Below are 16823 nucleotides of genomic sequence, written 5' to 3' on the forward strand. Positions count from 1 at the left end.
CCAGTAGATGTGTATTTAGCATTTATTATTTCTGCCAGGAAGTCCACATATTTTCCTCAGCTAAAGCAGAACTTATTTTAAACCAAAATCCCCACCTTTCTATTCTTCAAGTCTAACAAGTAGTATTTATATCCACAAGAAGCATTACTGCATTTGGACACTGAAATCTAAAACTGGATTTAGAAGGAAGGCCAATTTATACTTATGATCAAGACCAGATAAACATAGGTTAGTTATGTTTTTTTTTTTTAAACATTAAAAAAAGCTACTTTTATACAGGAGAGACAACTATTCAAATAATCCCCTTCAAATACAGAAGGTCTCAAATGTAATGATTTTGCACATCTTCATCGAGCATTAAAGATGGACTGAAGTTTCCGTGTCTTAGATTGAACAGTCTTGTTAAATTGCAAAAGGAAAGAAAAAAAAAGTGACTGTTAATGACTGAACAAGTGTTACTACATATATTTAATTACAAAAGGCACCTACTCTTAGAAACTTTATCCCTTACAAAGTGCTTCAGCTAAAACATGTAATGGCAAAATTTGACGTTTTTAAGTGGAAAATCTACTTCCAGATACATAATACTCAGTTTAAAAAAAAAAAGTATAAATTGAAATATCAATTAGTTGTGCTTCTTGGCAGATTGTAAAAACAACTATAGGTTAAAACATTTGAACAGGATTCTCATTTATCTTAATGTAGTAACAAACTAAGTCTGCCAAATACAATACTTGAATATATCCAGACCTGAGGAAACTTGCCAGAATGCCTAACAGCAGAAAAGAATTAAGTAGGATCTAGTCAATGATACTTTCAGTTCTACAAGACTTTCAAGGGTGTTGTTGCTGTCATTTAATCCGTTTTCATTTATATCATTTTTCTTCAAACTCAAAAGAAAACAAAAAAAAAAACGAGACATTGAAGGAACAGTTACATTTCTTTCCTTTCACACATTACCCTCAGTGTGATTATTTTTTCCCCAAACATCTTTTTTTTTGTCCATGCTCTTTTCTGTATTACAGATTTCCTGGTATGACATTATCAGTATGCCCTTTCCAGTTCTTTTACTCACATACAGAAGAGGGTGTGGGTAACTTATAAAAGTAGCTGTAAAGTAAATAAGTCTATAAACTTTGACAATTTTATAAAGGGAGGTTATTTGTTCGCATTCAGACACGACAACAATATGGTGACATTTTCCCACCATAGATAAGTGCAAACCTGCTTCATATGGGTTTTTTCATATCATACACTTCGGTCACAAAAGTAATTCCTTTGTTTTTAAATTAGCAGACTTTTAAAAGCATGTATACTGACTTTTTTTCCCCTCAGCAAATGCCTGATTTCCCAGTCTCCTGAGGAAGAGACTCCATAAACTGCAAGAACCCACTTAACAGCTACCTTCCAAAAATGCAAAGATCAAAATACAGGCCCCACATCTCCAGAAAAGAGGGGAGAAGTGTAAAGGCTCGAGAGAACAAATATAGTTTTTTATTAAAAGCAAAATAAAGCCCTCAAACATCAGGAGCGGAACGTAAAAAGCTGAGTTAGATCCTCCCCATCAAGACTCATGGGGAAAAAAAAAAAAAAAAAAAAAAGCAGTCGAGCTGGGGGAGAGCACAGATAAGAATTTACCTGCCTTCTAAACAACAGTCTAACCATCCATCGTAAGTCTGTTCAAAAAAGGACTCCAAACATACCGTGGGGTAATTCTGGTGCGTTTGGTTCACCCACCCAGATCCCTCACTATACAATCCCAGCTGAAGTCAAAAACTGCTATTAGGACTGTACAGATTTTTGCTTGGCCCGAAGAATTCAGTGTAGCACAAAACGCAGGAACAAGCGCATATTGTTGGATTTAGAGCACACAACACTTTCAAGTCATGCTTTGAAGGGTATCCATGTTTCTGCAAAGCGTATCCAGTTTTCCCTCATGAGGCAGAATGTTTCCCAAAGTATTATGACCAAAAACCACTGCAAATATCCAAGACATAAGATTGGACAAAGGAGAAAAAAAAAAAACCCACCCACCCACATGCTTTTAAATAACATACTTGCCCTTACACTGACTTTTGAGACTATTGCACAGACAGCACTATCCCCTTTTAAAAGGGCCATTTGACTTCCTTTTATGTGTAGAAAGATAATTGTTCGCCATTTACATGCAAAAACAAGGGGTCTCATTGAGCTGCCAGAAAAGCATGTACATATGTGACGTTATGTGGCTGTGGCACATACTTAAACACTACCTGTCAGAAAGACGGGATGACAAAACAGACTGGCTCTATTGTATTAATAATGTGGATTCTAGCTAGGCCTGAAGTGATGAGCAAGTCACTGTTTGTGGTAAACGCACAGGGCATCCATGTAACATGAAAGTTCAGATCACGACAAAAGATTGCCAAGGTACAGCCATATTCAGAAATAATTGCTCTCAGTGAGAAAGCTGGACTTAACACAAGTTTCTGGAATTGCTGTACAGTGCATTTTCCCCAGAATAATAAGATGCACCCTTCACTGTGCAATAAGTTCCAATTCCTGCTTCTCCAAATCAAATGAAAGTTTTCACATCACTGTGAGTTCCTTTAGCTTTGGGGCTAGGCCAAAAACAAAACAAAAAAACCCTCATTTCTCTCAATAAGTTTCCCAATTGGCAAACTTGCAAAGCAGACAAATGCTATTATTAGGGAAACAACATGTGAAGACTTGTTCGAAAGCTACCCAGTCCCTACTATTACAGCTGTAGCCAGGAAACCTGCAGGCCTTGTAGCAAAAGTAACATAACTGTAAGGAACACATGAACTCAAGCTCCAAATGGCGTTAGATTTAGCCATATGAAATACATGCATTATTTTCCTTCAGCTTTTCCCTCACGAAACACATGGCTTAAAACATTTATAAACACTTTGTTAAATACACTGCATTAACAGAAAACATGCAGCTAGCCAAATAACATTTGTATATTCCAGGATTATCTTTTTAACACGCAAACTGAAACCTCAGTCCTGCAATACAGTTGAATCATACAGCTCCCTGCACCCATAACCCCATAAACTGCAGCGCCCCACATCATTATGGGCTGGTAGCACCACGCTCAGGTAACACAGAAGTCTAGGGAAGTAGGGATCTATGTATATAAGATGATGTGGGTCTGCATTTTTACTTTGGGGAGGTGGAAAATGACAGGTGATGACAAGCAGCAGGACTAAACAATTAGCTTTTTCTATAAAACTGTATTCTTTAATAAACTAGGACATTCTTCATAACTATTTCTGAGGATAGACACGGGCAACAAATTTACGATGGACTTCAGCCCCGAGAAAATCTTTCCTCTCACATCTGTGAGGATTCTCCAGCTAACACCTATCAATGGAATAAGCCTTTAAAATACTTTGCCTGCATTAGTAGCTCACAAAATAAATTGTGGCCAGGTTGAGGAGGGCACCTGTTGGGCAACTTTAACTTTGTATTTGAGTATGAGGTACTATAAAAGCAGACCAGCACCTCTACTTAACACTGCCCCTTCTTTGAAGTGGCAAGCCTATGAGTTCCCAACAATTATTCAAAGATGAAAACAACTGAGACATGAGAGAAAAAATTGCATTTCTATCTATCTATACCTATTGCCCTAAGAAGGCTGTCTTCATGTTTCATTTTGAATGATTACACAGCTCCTAGGGCCGGGATCTAATTCTAAACCAAGATTCTCACAGGGTAGGGATCTGAATCAGGGACAAAGCTTGAAATGCAGCCATTTTCTTTCTGGGAGAGTCCTAGCAGAGTCACATCTTCCTAAAGGATTTCCTGTTGCCTATGAACTGCATATTTAATTAGGAAAACATTCAAGACAGGACATCCCATCTTTAGGAATGCTGGCTCGCTTCGGACATGACTAGACAGAACCATCTCCTGGCCAGACATTAAGCAAAACTCCCTGATGATTAGCCTGGTACTTAACATCCTCTTAAAATATTGCTTTCCATTATGAATGATATACCCTCTCATAGGATAAGATTTTACAGTCAACACAAAATTTTTTAGACAGTGAAAACTACAAACATTTACACTGATAACCACCCTTCTTACAAACAGACTGGAGATCAAGCATGTGGTTTATAACTATCTTGACAGAAACTAGACATAACAGAAACTAAAAAACTTGGATTGCTTAGCTCTCCTGGTGAACCATGACAGTCCAGGCCTGCTAGCATAGAGGTTATATTCAAGCTCTTAATGCCTTAAACAACTTTAGTCCTTTCATGATCTGAAATACAGAGTACACTGTGTGCACATGAGAAGAAAATTCTGTATTGCACCTGGAAGTTGTGTCCACTTTTAATTATTCTATAAGATATATGTTGTGGGGACCACTGCCAAGATGTGTGTAATGGAATTTACATCAAGCGTTGTTCCACAAAACCCACAACTAAGAACAGTTACTATTTTTAAAGGATTTGGTAATTTTTAACGCTTTAAACTACACAATCAGTCTTACAGCATGCTCTGGCCAACGGGGCTACCAGAAAGTAAGGCGGCTTTAGTCTGAAGACTAAAAGCCTCTTATGTGCTAAACCACTCCTCTTTCTTTTGTCAAGAAGGCTAACGTACCCGAACACAGCACAACAGAACCTGTCTCCCATCCTTCATGCCCTTCAGCTTTGCCTTCTGTGGTCAGAAAGTATTTCAGTAGTGCTGCAACCAGGGCCCCAGTTTGCTGTCTCCTCAAGAAGTTGACTTTTGTAGTTTGACATATCACTCCACAACATGCAAGAAATTCCTATTAATACTTTATTGCTCATAAAACATCAAAGCTAGCTCTCTTTTTGGTCCGTCAGCAAGCAGTAGTTTCCCTTTTTTTAAGCTAAATTAAACTACAGGGAGCCAATTAAAAAAAGTAAAAAAGTAACAACTACGATTTCCTCTGTATTAATCTCTCTATATTTAGGATATATCAAGGCCTCTCAGCTCACTTCTAAGGTAGCTAGCATAGCTTGAACTTACGGCTAGACATATAACTAGGTGACTGAAAGAAAAAAAAACAAACACACACAACAACGCTTCACTGATAATTAAATATTACACAGCCCTGAATTTGCTAACTATGTTTGTCAAAGTTCTTCAGTTAAGCGGCAGACAGCTGGGGGTTACGTGTGCTGCTGCATGCCTCCTCTCTTCTGCACAGAGCTAGTAGGGCAAAACGTCTTTTTAGCTCTGTCTACTCTGTCTATTTTTATCACTTTGGATCTGGTGGTTTTAAAGCTGTGGTCATCCCAAGACGGAAGAATGCAACCTTCAGAATCCAATTTATCTTTAAAGTTGTAGTTCACTTCAAGTGGTAGTAAGTGATCAGTTTTTCCCTCTTATCCTTTTATATCTTTCAAGTCATTTTGGAAGATATACCACTCAGAGTGTTTGGGGAGAGGGGTGGAAATCAGTAAGTTTGAAAACAAATTTCTAGCTGGTTACTTGAATAAAGAAGAAAGATAAAATATGGGGGAAATTTCAAAACTGGAAATAAAGCAAGTTTTGGGGATGAGAGATGATCTGTGTTTAAGAAATAGTGCTGACTTTAAAGAAGAGTACTTATATTTACACATATTTTACACCTTATTAATGTAAGTAAAATCCAATAATAATATTAACAGAAGAATTAACTCCACCTGTTAACTTTTTTTTTTGTTTTAAATCTTCAGTAGTTTAAACCTGTGTGGCTGGCAGCAGTTTTGAGTTCTCTTTCCATTATCTTGTGTTTCCACACAGTAATATGGGGAATAGGAACACTAAAAACACTAAAATATATGGTCATCGAAAAAAAAATTAAAACCAAAACCAAAAAAACTCCAAGCCCACAGCAAAACTGGCAAAGGAAACAGCTCTTTGTCATGATTTCTGAGATGACAGATTTCAAGATAACTGCATCTTCTTAGGATGCTGTAAGTACTACTGAACTGTAATTTAAGACACAGTAATTTCTTCTAGCAAAAATAACTGTTCTGTTTGGTAACAAAGACCTCCCATAAAGAAATGTCAAGAGAAGTAATGGATTCTGGACCTATAAAGAGCAGATATAAAGTATATTGCAAACATTTGTAACCATAAAATGGGACTTCTTTATTTTCACTCCAGATCATACACAGTTAAGACTGTGATATCACAGGGTACAGTCTCTATCCAGGATGTTCTGTGACAACTTCTATCATAGTACCCAAACTATTTTTGAAGAGGAAAAGAGAATTTAGACCTGCAATGGGTTCTCAGGGATCAGCAGCACATTTCCGAGATGCTAAGGAAGACTGATACTAAGCAAGATACAAAAAATGCTGTCCACGAATGAGTATTTGATCAGTCATTCCCTTTGAAGTACTTCATATAGATAGCTAAGCTCAAAAGAATAATAATTTTAATAATTAGATACCTTTTACCATTCCTGAGGGACATCCACTATAAAGGGAACTAGCTTTGTTCAGCCACTAAGGGCTACTAAGGGTTTAGTCATCAGTAGGAGAACGCTCAAGTCACACCTGAAGTACCAATTAATTCTTTCCTAAAGCGTCAAGATTTTGACAGAGTCCTAGAACAAAGAATAGCTCTAGAAGTACCTGAGCTAAATAGAAAAAACATTTAAGCAGACTCTCTTAAAACTAGCAGCCTTGATACTCAACCACAAAGGATTCCTCATTTGTAGGATGACAAACTGAAAAGCTATCAATTATGACTAGCAACAAGATAAACAGATGGGCTTATCGTTTTATAGTTAAAGAGAAGAACATAAAGTCCATAAGCAAATAAGAACTTTACTACTAACAATCTGAGAGCAAGATTACAGCAGTTATTGGGATTCCACTCATGATGGAAAGGATCAGAGCAGACGGAAGAAGGAGCACCACTTTGCTAGCACAGGGGAGAGGGAAGAGACAGTGTCCTTGATGCCTCCTACCTTATTTAGCCACCTGGATCACATCACTTTGGCCCAAGTGCTGCTCTGCCTCAATTAGCAATTTAGTGCAATGCCAATATACAATTAAAATTTCTATTCTGATGTGGAAGCTGGATGCTGAAACTTCAGTTATAGAATCCATACATTTTACCTCAGTTTGTTGAGCAATTTGGGGATGGGGTGGGGTCATTTGTTATGTAAATTTGATAAAGTTGAGCATCAATTATTTAATTAAAAAACATTAGTGGCAATATTTATTCTGGACAAGCAAGCACAAATTTAGGCTAGGCTAACAGCCAAATTACAGTTTGCATCTTAAGTGTAAAACAATTAAAAAAAATAAGCTCACAGTTTGCCTAGCTCCTGGAGAGGACCATCTTTAGCCAGTTTTAAATAACATCCAACTGAGAACATTTACACAGGACATATAGTAAATTATTATGCCACCTGTTTCTTTGCTTTAACAAGGAATCTTTGCTCCTTCAGAAATATTTCAATTGTTTTGGCTTTCTCTTAATTAGGAATCTCACTTTAGAAAGAAAAAAAAAAAAACAGGCAGACCATTAGCATTCAAAAGTGCTTTAAAGCCCATGGCACAAAATTGGTATTCTTCCTCATGACATAACACATTTGATTGTTCCGTAAAAGCTACACTCAGTTTCCCTATTTTGCATTGCACATAATTGTTCTTTTAATATGTGCGCATTATGTATATCATGATTTATAAATAATTTATTTATACAAAAGGAAAAAGTGTATCAAACTGAAGTACAACAATTTCTTGAGAACTAAGAATGAATTACCTTTGAGATAGAAAAGCAAAAAGGTAGTTTTTTTTCAAATGGGATCAGCAATATTTTTTTAAAAAGGAGCGGAGGGGGGAAGGCATAGCTTTCCAAACCCAGCGTTTAAACAGCTCAGGCCACATGAGCTTTCTAGGTCTGATTAAAGGAACATAACTCGTAGGTGACTGGAATACTGATCTCCAACTGGAAACCAGCCAATCTGAACACCATGGAAACTGCTGGGCACTTAAAGAACACCTTATTCTACTAGTTAATAGTCTAACCTTTGTAACGTGTGATTTAATCACCACTATATCACAGAGGCTGCATCTTCACTTATATTGAAGAGTGGGCTTCTCTGTACTCGTTTCATTGTCCAGAACAATCTACCTGCTACCGCTCTCCATTGCCCTAGATCAAGGGAGCAAGGGCAACCACCTGACTACCTCTTCCTCACTCCACTGAGCTGTGGAAGTTTAAGAGAGCCCATCTGGTTACATCCTGCTGGCAACTCGGGGAAGGGAGTGGGGGGAAGAGGGGGCCCCAATCAGTATGCTCCAGTAACTAAGAGTTCATCAAAATGCTCTCAAGAAGAAAGCAAATTCATCTAAAACTATGCTTTAGAGCACCATAAAACTACTGAGTAAGATGAGCTGACCTGTATAGCATAGAAGCAAAGCAGAGTGCCATGCAAACACAGCAGAGCAAAATTAGCTTTTACTAAGGCTGTTGCCAGTACTCATCTTAGGGGTACTAGAACTACCCCAAATTTTGAGATGCATTGCAACACAGTCAACAACCAGTGTTTCAAAGAAAGACCTAGTAACTTCTCCCAGTATGCAACAGACGGCAGAGAAGTGACACGTCAGAAAATGAACACCCAGTTTTGTCACCTTTCTGCTTTTCCTTTCTCCCATATTTCAAATCTACTTAGTGCTTATAAAACGAGGTGGCGAGATCAAAGTTTAGGAATTTCAGATACTGTCTTCATCTATTCAGATACTTCATCTTCCTTCCAAATATGGCTTTTGGGGATTAAAAGCTACTATAAAATGAGGCTATGAAGACTGGGTAAGGAAAAATAATCTGGTACAGGAAGATTACATGGAGGCACTTTGAGAAACGCCAGTCTGATTCAGTCTAAGAGGCCAATATTCTGCCTTCAGTTGCAGCCATAAGCAGATGCCTGGGGAAGGTAAGAATGCAACAGGCATGCATGATACCTCACCCCAGTGCTCTGCTAGCTTCCAGCTATTTTCAAGTTAATGGGATTTCTTTGGTTTGCAGTGGCTTTTCTATTTGGAGCTGTCTCCAGGAACTTCTCTGGTCTCCCCTTCAACTCAGGCAAACTTTCTGCATCGACAACAGCCTTAGGCAAGGAAGTCCACAAAGTCTACCACCTTCTACACGAAGGACCAAGACCTTTTGTTTGTTTCAACTCTCACACCTCTAGCCTCATTTGATGGCCACAGGTTCTTGTATGCAAAATGACACAGTGAGTTTCTGCAAGTCTCACAATACACACTGTTTACTTCAGATACCTCTTTTCTTCCATTAGGCAGCAAGGAGCTAGAGGAAACAGAGAAGGGAAGGAGCAGAGAGAAATGAGCTCCAGTAAACAGGAGCAGGGAAACAAAGTATACAGTCAAGTGTCACCATCTATCAGCACACACATACTTTTGCTCCCCTCCCTCACCAGTGATAAACCATTAAGCCTAGAGTGCACTATTATCATTGTTATCTGTGACTTCACATACAGTTAAGATGTGAAAAAGCTTTACAAAAGATGCTTCATTTTCCCATCTACTTTTGTATTACTTGAAAAGGGGTGTGGTGATAATAAGTTGTAATGATCACTGCATGCCACAACACATGCCAACAAATATGGTATGTGACAGCACATTGCTACGTGTCCCATGAAAAGCTCCACAGCACTTTGCCGAGGGCAACACATAGTATTTACTAACCTGAGCAACCTTACCCTGGGATTCCTGCCACAAAAGAATCAGCCTTAGTGGAATTTGGCGGTGGAAATACACTTCAAACATAACAAAGAAAACAGCATCAGTATGATCCATCAGGAAAATCACAAGTTTTGCAGCACTATGTTTACATGTACTTTCTTGTGCAACATGCCAAATGCTATAGCAGAAAGAGCATGCAAACATGTGTCAGAAGTTATAAAACAAGTTTGAGTCTTACCACGAATAAGAACAGTAACAGCTGGTAGGCTCCCTCTAGTATCATCAGGTACACAATGTGAGGAAAAACACTGCTGTTACTGTAGGATATTTTGCAATGATAAAATCTTGCTCTCCCCTGGGACTTGCCTGTTTATAAAGCACAGGTGTTAACACTAGTTTCCTTCAGGATGCTAGCATGAAGGACAAAGACAGTGAGGGAGGATCCAGCTGGGGGAAGTAATAGCACTTGTTTAATGAAAGAAGTGGGGGGAAATGAGGAAGAAGTGTTTGGGGGAGTTTAGCTTCTTCACATCTTTCTCTTCAAAGATTTCTGCTGTTGAAGGCATAGAAAAACCACCAAAACATCCAATCAGGTTGACTGGAGAAATCTAATACAGGTTTTTCATAATGATGAAAAATATAACAATCCTCCCCCTGCCCGTTGCAAATGAGCAGTTGCCAAGCTCCAAATACCATTATGCAGCAGTAGCTGTGATCCACAGCAGCAGCTGTGAACCACAGCAGCCTCCCTACAAGTGTGAGAGGGGGAGATTTGCACAACAGGCAGGGCTCCACTGTCACAGTCTAATTTCAAGATGTTAACTACACTACAAGTTTTAAGAGTGACTTTTCAGCAGACATGAGATTTGCTCTGTGGCACAGAACAACTGGCAACTCCTGTGCAAGCTACACCAGAAATACACTCAGTCCGCTTCCTGGGATTGACACAGTGCATTGTTCTCAATGCATCTATTGTAAATGGAATATAATAGCTTTGCTGTAGGAAAACAGTTAAGAAAGTTAGATGTGGATCATGGTGAGGGGTTTTTGTCTTAAGTTGTTCGTCTGCTATTCCTTGATACTACAGAAGCTTCTTGAAAAAATATTTTTCACATGTGATAGGCGTATTACACCCCTGCAGCAACAGAATCTGCGGGCACTGCTTCTTCCTGTAGCACAAAGCAAGCAGTGACATTTATAGACGCAACCGTCAACTCTACAGGGTTTGACAGAAGAGGCAGCAGAAAAGCAAATAATCTGCCCACTCACTGGGGACTCTCAAGTCAAGGACTAAGTTACAGTAACTTAATTACAGGAAGCTCATTTCTCAATTGTCTGCTTCTGTGTGCGCGCCACAGTTTAACTAGAGTATACGGAGCAGTGGGTCAGGGGGCGAGAGGCAGCGAGGGGCGCTGCTAGGTTAAAGCAACACTGACTTCTAAAAAAGTTTGCAGCTAATCAGTTACCCTGCCAACACTTTGGTCAATCCAGTTTCACCCTTACAACCGTGAAAGTCTAATTGTTTGAGGTGTATTTGTTGTTGCACACTTCTTTTCCAAACCAACCATAGCAAGAACGTTACTTTGAAAGGAGAAGTAGCAACAAGATGTCTGGAAATAAAGTTCACATAAATGTTTATGCATGTAAGTAGCAGTGATACTTTAAACATGAGAAATTAAACACTCTATTCTTATAAATTCTGACTCAGTCACATTTTGGATCGGTGAAACATTCCTACATATGAGTAAACTGTATAAACACTAAGTAAATACAGAGATGCACGTGCTCAAAGAATAGGCAAGAGGCAAGTGCATCTTACAAGTCAGTGCTAAAGCTGTTGCTGCCATATGCCTGGCAATTCTTTTCAGTAAATGCTATCATAACATTCTTTAAAAGTAAGAACAGTAGAGTACTTATGTAGAGTACTTACTTTTTACGGAAAAAAAAACAAAGCCTCTCAAAGTATAGAAATTCTAACTTGCAGCACTGTTGATTTAGTATCATTAGAAGCCGTAAGTATAACTTTAAGGTTTTTTTTTTTTTAGTAGAACACTTTCACCAAGATACAAGATCAGGTTTCGAAGTAAAGATTCATTTTTATTCATTATTTCATGCTTAATACATAATTTTTACATGTAAAAAAAATTATACTTTAATTTCAGGAGAGTGATTAAAAACAAAAGATCCAGATCAATTCATATTTTGTTTTTAGTAACAAAATATCTGTATTAAACTGCATTTTTATACAAACTTCCTGAAGAACGTCAAAGATTATTATCACAGCAAGATACAGCGATAACCATTTTGAATATGAGGACTCAGCATTATCTCGTAAGTTTTACTAGCCATATTCTACGGTATAAATTGCTTACTTGGCCAACATCACTCATTCAGTCATTGATCTAGAGTACCTCAGAATGCGCTACTTCGATTTAGATATGTTTCCAGTTGCTGAAAGATATTCAGCTTTAGGCCTTTCTCAGTCCAGTGGCTTATAAAACATGATGGAGTGTCATGAAAATTAATATCCTGCAGCAAGCTTCACCGTGAAATTGTCTGAATGTCAAAACCTGAAAAGCTCACTTCCATATGCAAAGGTACATTTTTGTTTCAGGTTCCTGTATTGGGGGCAAAAATCTCAAGTATTGGAGAAGGGAGGAAGATCATTATAGTCTAGAAACAAAAACTACATGGAAAACAGCTAATTTCTAAGGACAAAACGGGGCAGCTGAAGTGAAAAGTGGCCCTACCACCTTTTATATACTTGTATATATGCATATATATATATATATACACACACACAAATATATTTCATATTTATATAAAAGTTACATAGTTTCCTGATGACCTAGACAGTCATTTTTGATGTCTTCTGCATATATGGGAGATTAAGGCACAATCTTGTCTGAATTCCATCAAAGCACACAACTTGGAATTCATACCCCCTCCCCAAAAAAAGTCTTAATTATGGTACTCCTAAACACTACAGATAAATTGGGCATCGGGAAAAGCTTTCCAATTTTAGCTTTCCTTGATAACATGCATGGTGCGATATTATGTATCCTTGATCAGATAACACATCAGACGCTACTGTACAACACAAATACATATATCAGGCGAGCACAAGGGCAGGTGTAAGACAAAGTACTACGATAAAGAGATCAAGGCTGTGGAAATCACAGATAGGAGGTAAGAACAGCGTCCACAGAGTAAACCTATTTACTGTGTTTAGGCTTCCTTGCAATTTCAAGTCATAGACCTTTCCAAAAGTTTTATTTTCACGTAAGTGTCACTTGCACAGCAAGCAAATACCCAACAATTGCAGAAGTTCACATGGAAGAACAACTCCAGCAGCATAGCATCAAAGGTTATACTCAACCGCCACACTTGGATTATCTGTGCTTTATAAGGATGTACGTTCAACTTGTCAGCGTCCATCATAGTACTAATTGAAGCTACTCTTCTATGAATAATAAAAATGACTTATCCAAGTTACAGATATCTGCAGTTAATGGCCAGACTCTAGTTTTTTTTTTCCTCATTTGACACCCTGTGCCACTCCCTCACCCGTGTAACGGAAGTGTCTTTAAGATTGAAATTCTTCAAAATATTTTGGTTTGCCGAAAAAAAGTTCCCTGAAAAGGAGAATTCCCTAAAGAATGTATCATTAGAATTTATATAGTTTGAGCTTCCATTGCTAATTCTTCATACAAGTCTGCACAAAACATAGGTACTATGTGACATGCATGGTTTCAGCTGCAATAATCTGAAATTTATTTTTTCTTATTATATAGACTTGAAACATTGCCTAGTGTATTTGATCAAGAGTTTTGAGGTAAAGCTCTGAAGTACAGCATCCAGCACAAGATTCGCATAAAGGTAGAAAATTCATCAGGGGAGGGGGAGCATGTTTCCCACTCAAAGTGCTCTTGGTGTGAACACCACATCTATGAAATTCTAGGGGGAGGTGCAAACACCACATACACGAAATTCTAAGGGGAGAGAATATAGATTGTGAGGAGAAAAAAGGAAAAAAAAACTGAGACCTCTTATAACACCTCCCTCCCTTCCTGCCCTGAATTCCAAACCCACAGGGCACACGATGAGCCTTGGAAACAGAGGAAATAATGATTCTCAAAGGGGCGATTTTTCAAGCAAATTGAAAGTCTGCAGCTATCTAAGGGCTTTGTGCATATTTTGCAAGATTTACTTCGTTTTTCTGCTCCTTGACACCTTTCTTAAGGACCAAATAACCTAAAATTGATGAGGTACTGAACAAGATCCTCTGGGCAGTTTCTACATCCCTGCTTAGTTGCAAAAATGTTTCTGGAATATTTCTTTACCTGCTGGCAATTCTGGTAAAAGGAAACCACACTTACAGAAATTGAGACACACTGCAAGCTTCATGGGAGTCTTCCAAAAACAAAACAAACAGCTCCCTGCCTCCCTCGCCTGTACTCAGACATGAACAAACCTTTATCCAGCACCAACCTTGCAATTTGGGGCCAGAACTAGCAGAAAATGGTTGCAAACTGGTACCTGGGATGTCCTCTCTAACCTTAGAGGCTGTCTTTTGAGTATTTAGCAGATGGGTATGCTAACTCTCAGCCCTCACCCAATCCTTCTTCAAGGAGGGGAATCCATCTGTGTTTGATGGCCTTTCATATGGCTCTACATTAATGATGATCTGCAACTCTTTCCACCTACTCCCCTTTCTTCCCCTGGACCCCACTCCAGTCCTCCTAGAGCTCTACACGATCACAAGTCCTGTCCTCTGCAACTCCTGACATAAAGCCAAGCCAAACCAAACCTTACAACTCATACACTGGCAGTTGCTTAGGGGGTGAATTAAAATGCAGTAAGAGAAAATAAAGTCACCTTTCACAGAGCAAGCGATTTCTTCTTCCCTCCAAATTTGATTCTAAGTTTTTGAATCATCCCTGTGTTTAACTGCTGGTTTAGCCCAGTTCCTCTTAACAGGCTGAAGAACTGGAACTCAGCATCATTTGCCACCATCCCATAGCCAAAAAGAAATTGTGTGTTGCAACACAATTACCTACTGGGTAATTTACATCATAAAACATTCATACTTCATTAATACTTAGGAGAATCAAGGATGTGATCACGTAGGCTGCTTTTTGAGAGAGAACTCAGTCCTTTGAAAGACTAGCTCTGGCTGTTTCTAATTCTTGTATTGAGAGCTTTCACAGTAACACCTAGTGAGCTTTATAATAAATAAAACAAAAAACTGAATCGAAAGGCTCTTTGTAGTTCAGCATAGCTTAAATTTCCTTCCATGCAAAGGGAATTATTTCTCTGCTGTTATTGATGGGCCTATTGAAATTATTATTTTAGCTTACTCCATGATCCCTTTTCAAATGTCCAAATTAACGTTTAAGTGCAACTAAGATATTTAAAAACAAATTCTGAGATGTGTACCTTTAGGCTTGCCCAGAAAACAGTAGGAAGCAACCTGAGCTGTAAGTTTTATTCAAAACAAAATACATATTCAAATGAATTTTTGAATTTTGTTTTTTCAAGTAATTCAAGTTTTCAAATATTTCAAAGATTTTTATGAGGATAGCTATGATACAGATAGTAAGCCTAGACAAGGGCTACACAAAAACACTAACACACCTCATAACCTTGAGCTGAAAGAGTAAATAAATTATTTTATAAAATACTTCAATGAAATATTAATAGTCCAGCAGTGGTTCTGAAGAAGGACTCAAGATTATTAATAGATTTTAAACAACAAGTTTTCCCTAAAATCAAGTACCACATTTCAGATGCGGGTATCTAAAGTTAACAGACCTGAAACCAAACAAACAAAACAGTGGTCTGATTCTCAGGAAGACTGAACATTTCCAGATCCCACTGATTTAACTGAAAATCAGGCACATTCATTCCTCCTTGTATCAATGCCCTCACACAAAGGTTAAATTTCAGCTTTGGTTCTATGAGACTTAAGTATCCCGTATGAAAAAAGTGGACATCAGTCAACGAGATCTCATTATCTAAAGGGAACAAAACATCTTCTCCAAAGACGAAATCCTAGCAACCCACTGATCCTCTCCAAATCGCATCATGAATTTTAGTAATATCAAGGATAATGCGGAGAGAATGGGGAGAAAATAAGCAAAATACACAATACGTGAAAAGTTGCTGCTATTTAGATAAATATGCACTCAAAGTTAAAGTTAATTCAGGTCTCCTATAGGTTTAAGGACAGGAAGGAAAAATCATGTTTGACTTAAAAATTCTTCACAAAATTTCAAGGCTTCTTTTCTTCAATATTTAGTCAAGAAAATAAAAGACTTCAAGGAAAAAAAACAAAACAAACAAAAACTAACCTTCACTCCTGAGGACAGGTTCTTTACCACCTGGTGCTTTATCTGGCATCTCAGCAGAGACGGGCCAAATAAGACCTAATGGACATAAAGGAAAGAAAGCATGCTCAAGCAAAACCAGCATGTTTCAACAGCACGCTACCCTGCCCCCCACGAAGGATGCATTTTCAGCCTGCATCATTTCCATGTTTAAATGTTAGCTATATAAACAAACAAAACTTGCTAGACATTAATTGCAATACTGTCGGGTGGACTTCTAAGCATGGATATTTTTACCCCCAAGTGAATTCCCAGCTGGAAGCCCGTCAGCTGGGGCGAAAGGACTGCTCACCCCCAAGTACTGCTGAAGTTCACAACAAAATGCTCACTCAGAGGGCCATGCCAACCTGCATTGAACAAATGCCACTTACTTAAAGCTTCAGTATGTTGTACAACCCCGATATTTCTTCCATCCCAGCAGCTGGGAGGGAGGAAAAGGCTTCTCAGGCAGGCAGCGAGCTCATCTTATCTTAGCAGTCTTACGCCCCTACTGCACTATTGGCTGATGGCCAACAGGCAGCCAAGGCATACTGACTCAGATTTTGTATCCTGATTTTTTTTTTTTTTTTTTTAAAAAAGCTCTTGATTTTCCCATCACCAGTTGGGCTGGTGCTCCCCCTCTTATATAAGCAAACCTCAAGGTCAGCCAGGACGATATGAAAACAAAACAAAAAAGCAAGTTTCTCTGGCCCAAGGAGGCTGTGCTGCATTCAAGATAGGGGCTTTACCTGGGCTGACACATGTA

General features: G+C 38.5%; 1 protein-coding gene across 2 annotated transcripts in view; it reads right to left on the bottom strand.

Annotated features, from left to right (window-relative positions):
• Positions 1–16823, bottom strand: part of PLEKHG1 (pleckstrin homology and RhoGEF domain containing G1) — a 145896-nt gene that overhangs the window by 88628 nt on the left and 40445 nt on the right. For both annotated transcript variants that reach the window (XM_068938742.1, XM_068938741.1), the window contains one exon: positions 16043–16117. In XM_068938742.1, the coding sequence (XP_068794843.1) occupies positions 16043–16091 (49 nt within the window). In that variant the 5' untranslated portion in view covers positions 16092–16117. The remainder of the gene's footprint in view (positions 1–16042; positions 16118–16823) is intronic.

The sequence above is a fragment of the Struthio camelus genome, chromosome 3, assembly GCF_040807025.1.
Source record: "Struthio camelus isolate bStrCam1 chromosome 3, bStrCam1.hap1, whole genome shotgun sequence".
Lineage (NCBI taxonomy): Eukaryota > Metazoa > Chordata > Aves > Struthioniformes > Struthionidae > Struthio > Struthio camelus.